The sequence below is a fragment of the Ruditapes philippinarum genome, unplaced genomic scaffold, assembly GCF_026571515.1.
Source record: "Ruditapes philippinarum isolate M1 unplaced genomic scaffold, ASM2657151v2 ctg1619_1_1_1_1, whole genome shotgun sequence".
NCBI classification, from domain to species: Eukaryota; Metazoa; Mollusca; class Bivalvia; order Venerida; family Veneridae; genus Ruditapes; species Ruditapes philippinarum.
The window spans coordinates 95,766-105,735 of NW_026858824.1; the positions used below are offsets into that span (position 1 = coordinate 95,766).

Genomic DNA, 9,970 nt, shown 5'->3' on the forward strand with positions numbered 1-9,970 from the left:
CCCTCTTGAGTCATAATTTGACCGATGACCTTTTTTTCATAATGTCATGATGAATCTGAGAACTTATTGATAATTTTCGAGAAATATGATTGTCGTAAATTGGTAACCAGAATGCTTGATTGTTATGATAAAACAGCGTCGCATTATTTGTATGTAAGGTAATATATTTCGCAGTGGGGAAGTCAAAAGTTTTCGAACAATAATAGTAGATGGTCACATGTTACACCGACATATTACAAATTAGCAACCACTGAAGCCAACAGATTAAAGCTTTTGAATTCAAATCATTGCCCCTCATCTCGAGTTTCGTCAGGGGTTTCAGATTGTTTTCATGCGTTGAAACTATCCAACAAGCTTACGGGACGTCGGTGGTTCTACTCAATTGGCCGTTTGCGCCTTAAATAATGAACGAAGGCACACATTAGAGCTTTCTATGTCCGTTTAACTGGGATGAAATGATATAACCTAGCTTTACAGTATAGGTGCGACGAAACTCCCATAAATTCCCTTCCTTATAAAATCTACTTCTTTAACAGTCACGTAAGCAATAACTTTCTGATTTGCTTAGGCGATAGGACACTACCCTAGCTTGATAATTACACTATTCACCGTTAGTTTATAACTTATATGTGTGTTGGATGTGTCCTTCCAAATAACACACAAATAGCATAATACGTACATAATATTGGAGTTACTGTGCTGAGATCGATGGAATTGTGTTTAGATTCAAATATGATGCAGGAATGTCGAGGTTATTGGGCTAAGTATAATGCACTTCACAAAATTTCGTGTAGATCTTTATACTAATATTTTCGTGAGTTCATTCGTCATTTCGAGCCAGAAAATAATCATGAAGTTTTACTTAAACTCTAGCACATTTTTAACATATTTACAATTACAAATGTACATTAAAGTGCACTGCTGTCCACCAAACAAGTGGTATTTGTTGAAGATAAAAAACAATGTTATTCATATACTGAAATAATGTAAGGGTTATATCACTCAACACAGTAGATTTCCCTGGGCAAAACGATAAAATATCTACTACGCGCCAGCAGGCGGGACCTTTTTAATTGTGCAATTTCATTAAATATGACTGATATACTCTAAAAAATATACTGCAAATGTGTTTAGACTGACACCGTACAATGTTAAACCTATGCAAAAAAGGTAAATATTAGTGAAAGAATTGCATAAGTTATTGTATGAATTTCACAATGTTCATTTTCACGTCAGGTCTCTCTAAAACGTTATCATGTTCCCGTATCTTTCTTATTCTTTGTAAGGTATACCATCTGGCTGTGGCGGAGGACTAGCCGTGTTATATCCCCAGGACGCTTGTGGTGTGTACGGTGGAGGCACACTGTAAGGTCCGTATGCTGGCACAGAACTTGTCTGTGGTTGCTGACCTGATACATCCGGTATAACATGTACCTGATGAGGTGACACACTCATGACATGACCTTGACTCGAGTATTGCACAGTCCACTGATACATTTGGTGTCCCGGGTCTGTAGACTCTGGTATTTGAGTTTTCAGGTCAATCAAGAATAGAGGCAAGCATGCAAGTAAGGATACTCCTGCGGCAACAGTGCATAAGAAGAAGGATGTGCCAGGTTTTCCGTCTGTGTCTTTTGCGCCGATAATTTCAACCAGGGCATTAAAGTTATTTGCGTTTTCAACTCCGAATATAATTAATCCGATGATAATGAAAACACCTACAATGGAATGTAAGTTGAATGAAAAATATTTCAAACTGTTAGCATATTTGTATTTCGTCAAATGTGGTTTACACAGTTTTTGATGACTTCGAAACATGTAGAAAACTCATTTTGAAACGAATTATACTTTATATTTCAAAATAGAGCAAAGGTATATAAAACAAATGAATAATGATTTTGTTGTGGTTATAGTGATTAATACATTGAATGGCGGTTTAAAAAAAACCACCTAATAACAACGTAATTTCGTAAGTGTAGTACAGACGATTTCAAAGGAGTGTATATTTGTAAAGAAAATATTGCTTTAGTTTCACAATGCAATGCGTGCGCACCTGCACGTTTATTTGTGAGTGTGATTTCGCGTAAATATTTACCTATAAATATTAGATTGTTTTTGCAAGTTGTACAATGACTTACTTGAACATAAAATCGAGAAAATATTCAATTTCTTCAATGCCTTTGTTTGTCTCCAACATACAAGAATCAAACAGATGATTCCAGTAAAAACCAATCCAATTAGACCCAAAGTCTCCATGACTTGTACTGCTTTAAACCATGCTTAAAATAGAGTTTATTTGTTAATCAACAAATGGTTTTAGAACACGAATAAACAATTTAATACCGGATATAATATACTAATTTAGAAAATAAGAAGTATATTATATACAAAATCGTTGGCATCCATTGATAATATAGGCTTATCATTGATACTCAGCACTTTGTATGTTTAAAAGATACAGGTGTTCATTAATCTGAGGAATATTCTTCATCTTATTAAATGGTCTTCAAAACGTTACATTTTAGATATATACTTTACATACAAACCTTGATCTCCGTCTCTCCTTAAACATTTGCATTGTTTCCCGATTATCTTTACACAGGCACAATGTTCCCATAATCCAACATGGTAAGACGTTTGCAAGCTGAGCCAGTTACTAGAATGGGACATATTCAGAGACGCCCATTTCGCAATCGAAAATCCAACAACGTGAATTATAAATCCAGCAAATAGTAACAGAGTACCAATTTTTAGGCTCATTGAAGAAATAGTTAGTCCGCTATTCCTTGCCATCATGTTGACACCGATTGTATTTAATTAATAAAATATTGAAATCAAGATCACGCGAAAAGTATCAATATATCTAAATGCCCATCTAGAGTAAAATCTAACTTTAAAGATTTACAAGCTTTAATTTTATAGTTACTCATCAATGAGACACGTGATGCGGTTTAAATTTTAACAATTTATTGTTTTTTTGCCGTTGTGTTTATGCTTAGCAATAAAACTTTACATTTGTGTTGTTTTCTTTACTCTGATAAATAAAACCCATCCCAGAAAAATGATATTGACTGGTATTATGTGAATTTTCTCGGTTCCTGTAAATGCAATTAAACAGTCACCACTTTTAGCGAAACAAAAATTGTATTATACCCAAACGGGTTGATAAGAAAACAGTATAAACTCAAATACATATACATGTATGTCTTAACGACATAATTTTCTTAAAATAGCAAGGAATAATATAAACATGTGCCTGGTTCAAAACTCAAATAAACTACATTATTTCTTTTACTAAGTAAAGCATGTAAAAATAAGGTATTTCACTTCTGATTATGATTATCAGGTAGCAGAATATGACACAATTATGCTAGGATAACTATCAATTCTACTCGAAAATGTTTTATGCTTTTTTAACGAAATTGCGAACTGAATTTCCTTTTTTTTGAAAGAATAACCACCATAATGGGCACTGTATGGAATTGAAAAATTAACGACAGAGTATAGTTTTGTACGTAAAAGACACATGATTGCACAATTTACACAAAATTTACCATTCAGTTTCGGATTAACATACATTTTTATGAACAAACGCATATATATTATAAGGACTCTTTTTTCAGAAAAAGGTAACTTTAATCATGACTTAAAAGTAATGTAATAAATAAGTATTATTTGGCAAATTTGTGCATTCAATAAGCATGTTGGTAGAGATAATGTAATAAGTTTGCATTGGAAAAAAAATAGAATAAACATTTTTTAGCGATGATAAAGAGCATAAAATGGGCTAAAAGGCACACAAACGCAAAAAACCGGAATTGTAGAAACTGAAATTTATAACAGAAAAAATGTTGAGAAATCAACAATTTGCACAACATTTTCAATACGTTTTTTTCAAGCTTTTTACACGAACTTAGTTTTAACTTTATTTATTCGATAAATTGTACATAAATGACATTTACAAACATTGCACAACAATGTAATTCAGACTGGATTGGAAAACAAGTAAAACAATACTTATATCAATTCCTCTCCAGTGAAGGTAATTTTCAAGATAAAAATACATAAATGTTGCGATTAGATGTAAGCTCTTTGAATGTACAACAAAGAATAAGAGAATGATTGATTGTTGAATCATCACTAAAGAGAAACTAAGGTCAATCATGGTGAAATGCTAAAAGAAAGGAAGAATGTAAGGAAAGGTATGATTGAATATATCGAAGTTTAATTAATTAAGATTAACATGTAAGGAAATATGAGCGTACGGAAAGACCAAGTTTATTCACGAACTTAATAAACAAGGGGTTGAACAGTTATTAATAGAGTTAATCCAAATAAATAAACTGATTTTATTGACTTTTTAAGCCGAAACTTCCGAAATACTTATTTTGTTTTAATATATTTTTATATAAAACTGCATAAGTGTTTGTATTATGTATATGTGTGTTTTAACCTTAATAAATATCTACGTACTAAGTTTGTAACCTATCTAATAAGCGAGGTTTATCATTCATTTGTACAACTAACAATGATTTTATAAATTGAACAAAATTGTCTTGATAATAGAAAAGAAATCAAAAATAAAGTATTTGATTTTCAATCTTTTCCGTTTTCATTTGTTGATTTTTTTTCATTTTACTCTTTTTTGTATAATACTCTTGAGGGGGACTATAATTTGAGAGAGAAAAAGGTAAAATTCATAATTCTATGTCTGTCAATTATTAAATTGAAATTATTCAATTATTGTTTAAGCATTTCGAAAACATGCAGGTTTGCTGTGAATAAGTCATCCAGTTTATGATAATGTACAACTCAAGAAAGAGAAAAAGTGCCAGTTAGCGTCAGTGGTTCATACGGGAATCGAACCCGCATAAGTTTGTGTGACAGACAAATTTTGAACCATTCAAAGCGAAGTAACCACTCGACTATGGAACGCCTGGACTGTCTTATGTTAAGTTTGAATGATATACCTGGTTAAATGTCTTTCTGTTGAGTCCGAGATACAAAATGCTGGGTGGAAATCCTAATGTGCTCAGTTATTGAAGTGCTATGTTGTGTGCTGACTGTATTTTATTCAGTCAAGTCATTGATTGTCGGGTGCATAAGTCGTTATGTTCAGTTCTTAAAACAAACAGGCATGTGGAAACACAATAATGTTGAGTTAAAAAGATATGTTGTAGGGTGTTATAGTTATTATGTTCGGTTATAATAATATGCTGTTTGGTGCTCTTCTCATCATGTTCAACCATGAAAATAAACAGTTGAGTGGTACTATCATTTTGTTTGGTTGAGGCAGTGTATTATTGGGTGATACTTTTATTATTTTCAGTTGCAATGACATGCTGTTGGGTGCTTTATTCCTTCTGTTCAGTCGTGAAATAGAACTGTTAAATGGTACAATCATTATCTTAAATGGTACTATCATTATCTTGTGTGCTGATTATATCTTCTTCAGTCAAGTCAATGTGTTGTTCGGTGCATAGGTCGTTATGTTCAGTGGTTTTTTGGTACTATCATTATGTTCAGTTCAGATGATATCCTGTTCGGTGCAGAGGTCATTATGTTCAATAGTGAACACAAACTGTTGTGTGATACAACCATTATGTTGGGTTCATTCGGATATTTTCGGGCAACAAGATGGGAGAGGTCACGTCGAGGCTAATGACCACTAAATTGCCAAAACAATTTTCTTCCCTATAAATATTATCGGGGGGCTTAAGAACGTTATTTTCATAAATTGGACTTTTAAATACCCTATGGGTATTTATTAGTTAATTCATGACTATACTATACTGTTACAGTCATAATGGGTACAGTATATATAAAACTTAAAATATGGGTAAGGGTAGCCTGTTAAAGTCACACGTGACCACCGTAAATAAAACTTAAAATTTATCTTTTTGGTAACCTATAAGAGTCACAAATGGACACAGCAAACGAAATTTAAAATATAAAACATCATATTCAAGTTAGGGAACCCTATTTGAGTCACACATGGCCACAGTATATGGAGCATATAAGTAAGGGTAGCCTATTAAAGTCACATATGGCCACAGCATATACGACTTAAAATGTATTTGTTGGTAACCCATTTGAGTCACACATAACCACAATAAATGGAACATAATATTTAAGTAAGGGAAACCTATTTGAGTCACACATGGCCACAGTATATGGAACATTAGATATAAGTAAAGGTAGCGCAATAAAGTCACACATACCCACATTATGAAGAACATTCTATATAAGTAAGGGAAACCTAATTGAGTCACACTAGGCCAAAATATATGGAACATTATGTTTAAGTAAGGGAAACCTTTTTGAGTCACGCATAACTAAAGTATATGGGAACATTATATATAAGTAAGGGTAGCCTAATAAAATTAGACTCAAATACATTTCCCTGACTTAAACATTATGTCTAATATATTGTGGCCATATGTGACTCAATTAGGTTTCACTTACTTATAAAGAATTTTCTTTATACTTTGGCCATGTTTGACTTTATTAGGCCACACTTACTTATATATAATGTTCCATTTACTGTGGTCATGTGTGTCTCAAATGGGGGTTCCATACTTATATTTAACGTTCTTTATACTGTGGCCATGTGTGACTCAAATAGGTAATTGTTTTGGCAATTTAGTGGTCATTAGCCTCGACGTGACCTATGGAAATTAGTTGCTCCCGCCCGCCATCTTGTTTGACGCGAAGAAATCCGAATGAACCCAACATAATTGTATGACCACTCAGCGCATTGTCAAATGACTTGTGCACCGAACAGTATATCATCTGAACTGAACATAATGACGGTATCACACCACAGTTTGTGTTCACTACTGAACATAATGACTTCAGCACCGAACAGAATATCATCTGAACTGAACATAATGACGGTATCACACCACAGTTTGTGTTCACTACTGAACATAATGACCTCTGCACCAAACAGGATATCATCTGAACAGAACATAATGACGGTATCACACCACAGTTTGTGTTCACTACTGACCATAATGACTTCTGCACCGAACAGAATATCATCTGAACTGAACATCATGACGGTATCACACCACAGTTTGTGTTCACTACTGACCATAATGACCTCTGCACCAAACAGGATATCATCTGAACTGAACATAATGACGGTATCACACCACAGTTTGTGTTCACTACTGACCATAATGACTTCTGCACCGAACAGAATATCATCTGAACTGACCATAATGACTTCTGCACCGAACAGAATATCATCTGAACTGAACATAATGACGGTATCACACCACAGTTTGTGTTCACTACTGAACATAATGACCTCTGCACCAAACAGGATATCATCTGAACTGAACATAATGACGGTATCACACAACAGTTTGTGTTCACTACTGAACATAATGACTTCTGCACCGAACAGTATATTATCTGAACTGAACATAATGACTTCTGCACCGAACAGTAATTCACCTGGACTGAACATAATGACCTCTGCACCGAACAGTACATCATCTGAACTGAACATAATGACTTCTGCACCGAACAGTATATCATCTGAACTGAACATAATAACGGTATCACACAACATTTTGTGTTCACTACTTAACAGAATGACCTCTGCACCGAACAGTACATCATCTGAACTGAACATAATGATAGTACTATTCAACAGTTCTATTTCACGACTGAACAGTCTGAATAAAGCACCCAACAGCATGTCATTTCAACTGAAAATGATAAAAGGATCACCCAATAATACACTGCCTCAGCCAAACGAAATGATAGTACCACTTAACAGTTTATTTTTATGGTTGAACATGATGAGAAGAGCTATTTCAACCGAACATAACAACTGTCATACCCTACAACATATCTTTTTAACTCAACATAATTGTGTTACCACATGCCTGTTTGTTTTAAGAACTGAACATAACGACTTATGCACCCGACAATACATTGACTTGACTGAATAAAATACAGTCAGCACACAACATTACACTTCAATAACTGAGCGCATTTGGATTTCCACCCAGTATATTGGGATTTTGACCCAGCATATTGTATCTCGGACTCAACATAATCACATTTAACCATGTATATCAGTCATTCTACACATAAGACAGTCCAGGCGTTCCATACTCGACTATGCCGACACTCGACTAAATGTGGTTTAACTTTGCGTATATATTTGTGAATCGATACTGTCTATATTTAGGTATGGTATGATCGCGTTATAAATAAACCGTTCATTTATTTATATCCTTACTTCAATACATACAGTATAGGATAAAATTACATAAGCAAATAATATCATTTTACTTAAAAAGTTCAATAGATTTAGTAATGAAGCTACACGACTATAAATTTCTATTAATAACATACATAAAATCTTCTTTTTTCGTCGACGCAATTAGTTTAAACTTTATTTATTCAATAAATTGTACATAAATGACATTTACAAACATTGCACAACAATGTAATTCAGACTGGATTTCAATTCCTCTCCAGTAAAAGTAATTTTCAAGATAAAGATACAAAAATGTTGCGGTTAGATGTAAGCTCTTTGAATGTACAACAAAGAATAAGAGAAAAATTGATTGTTGAATTATCACTAAAGAGAAACTAAGGTAAATTATGGTGAAATGCTAAAAGAAAGGAAGAATGTAAGGAAAGGTATGATTGAATATATCGGAGTTTTATTAATTAAGATTAACATGTAAGGAAATATGAGCGTACGAAAAGACCAAGTTTATCCACACTGATATTAATTCTTACAAAATCGCTTCGATTGTGTAATAATTTCTTGGACATACTGAAGGAGGGTTTTGTTTTCATCAGAAGAGAGATGTTCGTTGCCGTAAAGAAGATTATTTACTGTAGTTGGACACTTTAAATTAGTGAGAAATCTTTCGCGTATATTTCTGTATTTCTGACGCGATTATTGTTTATCACAAATATTTAGACCAATCTGATTAAAATTCAGATCTACTTATTTCTGTTAAGTAGATCTGATCACATATTCCGTAGATCAAGACGTGGATTTCCCCCCAAAAAACACTATTTTTAGCCATGCAATAAAACCTGTTTTTGAATAGATCAATTTTTACATAAACATAGTTTGATTTTATTGACCTGTCAATTATGAATACATTATAGCACTCATTTAAATATTCCGTCCCAATTCGGGTTTGTCAGTAAAGCTTACGAGAATTAATATGGAAGATTTAAGTAATGTATTGCTCACGGAACTTATCGAAAATCTATCGAAGATTAATATATATTGTGTAATCAGTATGCATTTGACATGTCAATACTCATAAACTTTTAAAACGGAAATGTTTATAAGATTGTGTAAAATGTATTATCAATATTATTATACACATGGAATAATGGTACATAAGTTCAAAATTCACAGAAGGGTCTGACTATTATCGTAGATCATTGCAGTATACATGCATATATTATCAAATACATCATACGTGCATTAATTATAAATTGCTAATATTTTAAAACAAAATACGTAAAAATAAATGTAACAATTAAACGAAGACAGCGGAAAAAAAGATTCATTTTTTCATTTTCTTCTAATTTTTTTCATGAATACAAATATGTATAATTAGCAAAACAAAACAGAACAGAAGGTTTATTGCGTTGTATGCATGATACAGCATACACGCATATACAAACAGTATATACTTACAAACAATTCATGGCAAACCTTTTCTTATATAAATCATTTTTGTTATAATATTTACGAGGGGTTGTATTTTAATCACGGTTTAATAACTATGTCTTTTTAAATGACTTTAACAAGTATAATGCGATATTATGAAGAAATCGTTTGTTCTCTGTGTCCATAAGTTCAACAAATTTCATCATACTAGGTCTCTGCCTATAAAATCTAGGAATATAGTCCATGCATAGATCATTGAAAATGTTACATCCCAGAACAGAAAGGTGTTCATCTCCAATTGTT

At 32.9% G+C, this 9,970-nt stretch overlaps 1 protein-coding gene across 1 annotated transcript; it reads right to left on the reverse strand.

Moving 5' to 3' along the window:
- Positions 1-581: 581 nt before the first annotated feature.
- On the reverse strand, positions 582-2,920 carry LOC132754395 (uncharacterized). The gene is made up of 3 exons (XM_060745017.1): positions 2,547-2,920; positions 2,139-2,279; positions 582-1,718 (listed from the first exon to the last, which is right to left on the reverse strand). The coding sequence occupies exons 1-3, from the start codon at positions 2,794-2,796 to the stop codon at positions 1,273-1,275; spliced, it is 837 nt and encodes a 278-aa protein (XP_060601000.1). The 5' UTR covers positions 2,797-2,920; the 3' UTR covers positions 582-1,272.
- Positions 2,921-9,970: the final 7,050 nt, after the last annotated feature.

Coding starts and splice junctions, on each gene's coding strand:
- LOC132754395 (XM_060745017.1), bottom strand. CDS start 2,796: ATGATGGCAAGGAATAGCGGACTAACTATTTCTTCAATGAGCCTAAAA. Junction 2,280..2,546: donor AAGGAGAGACGGAGATCAAG/GTTTGTATGTAA, acceptor CTCTATTTTAAG/CATGGTTTAAAGCAGTACAA. Junction 1,719..2,138: donor TTTCTCGATTTTATGTTCAA/GTAAGTCATTGT, acceptor ATTCCATTGTAG/GTGTTTTCATTATCATCGGA.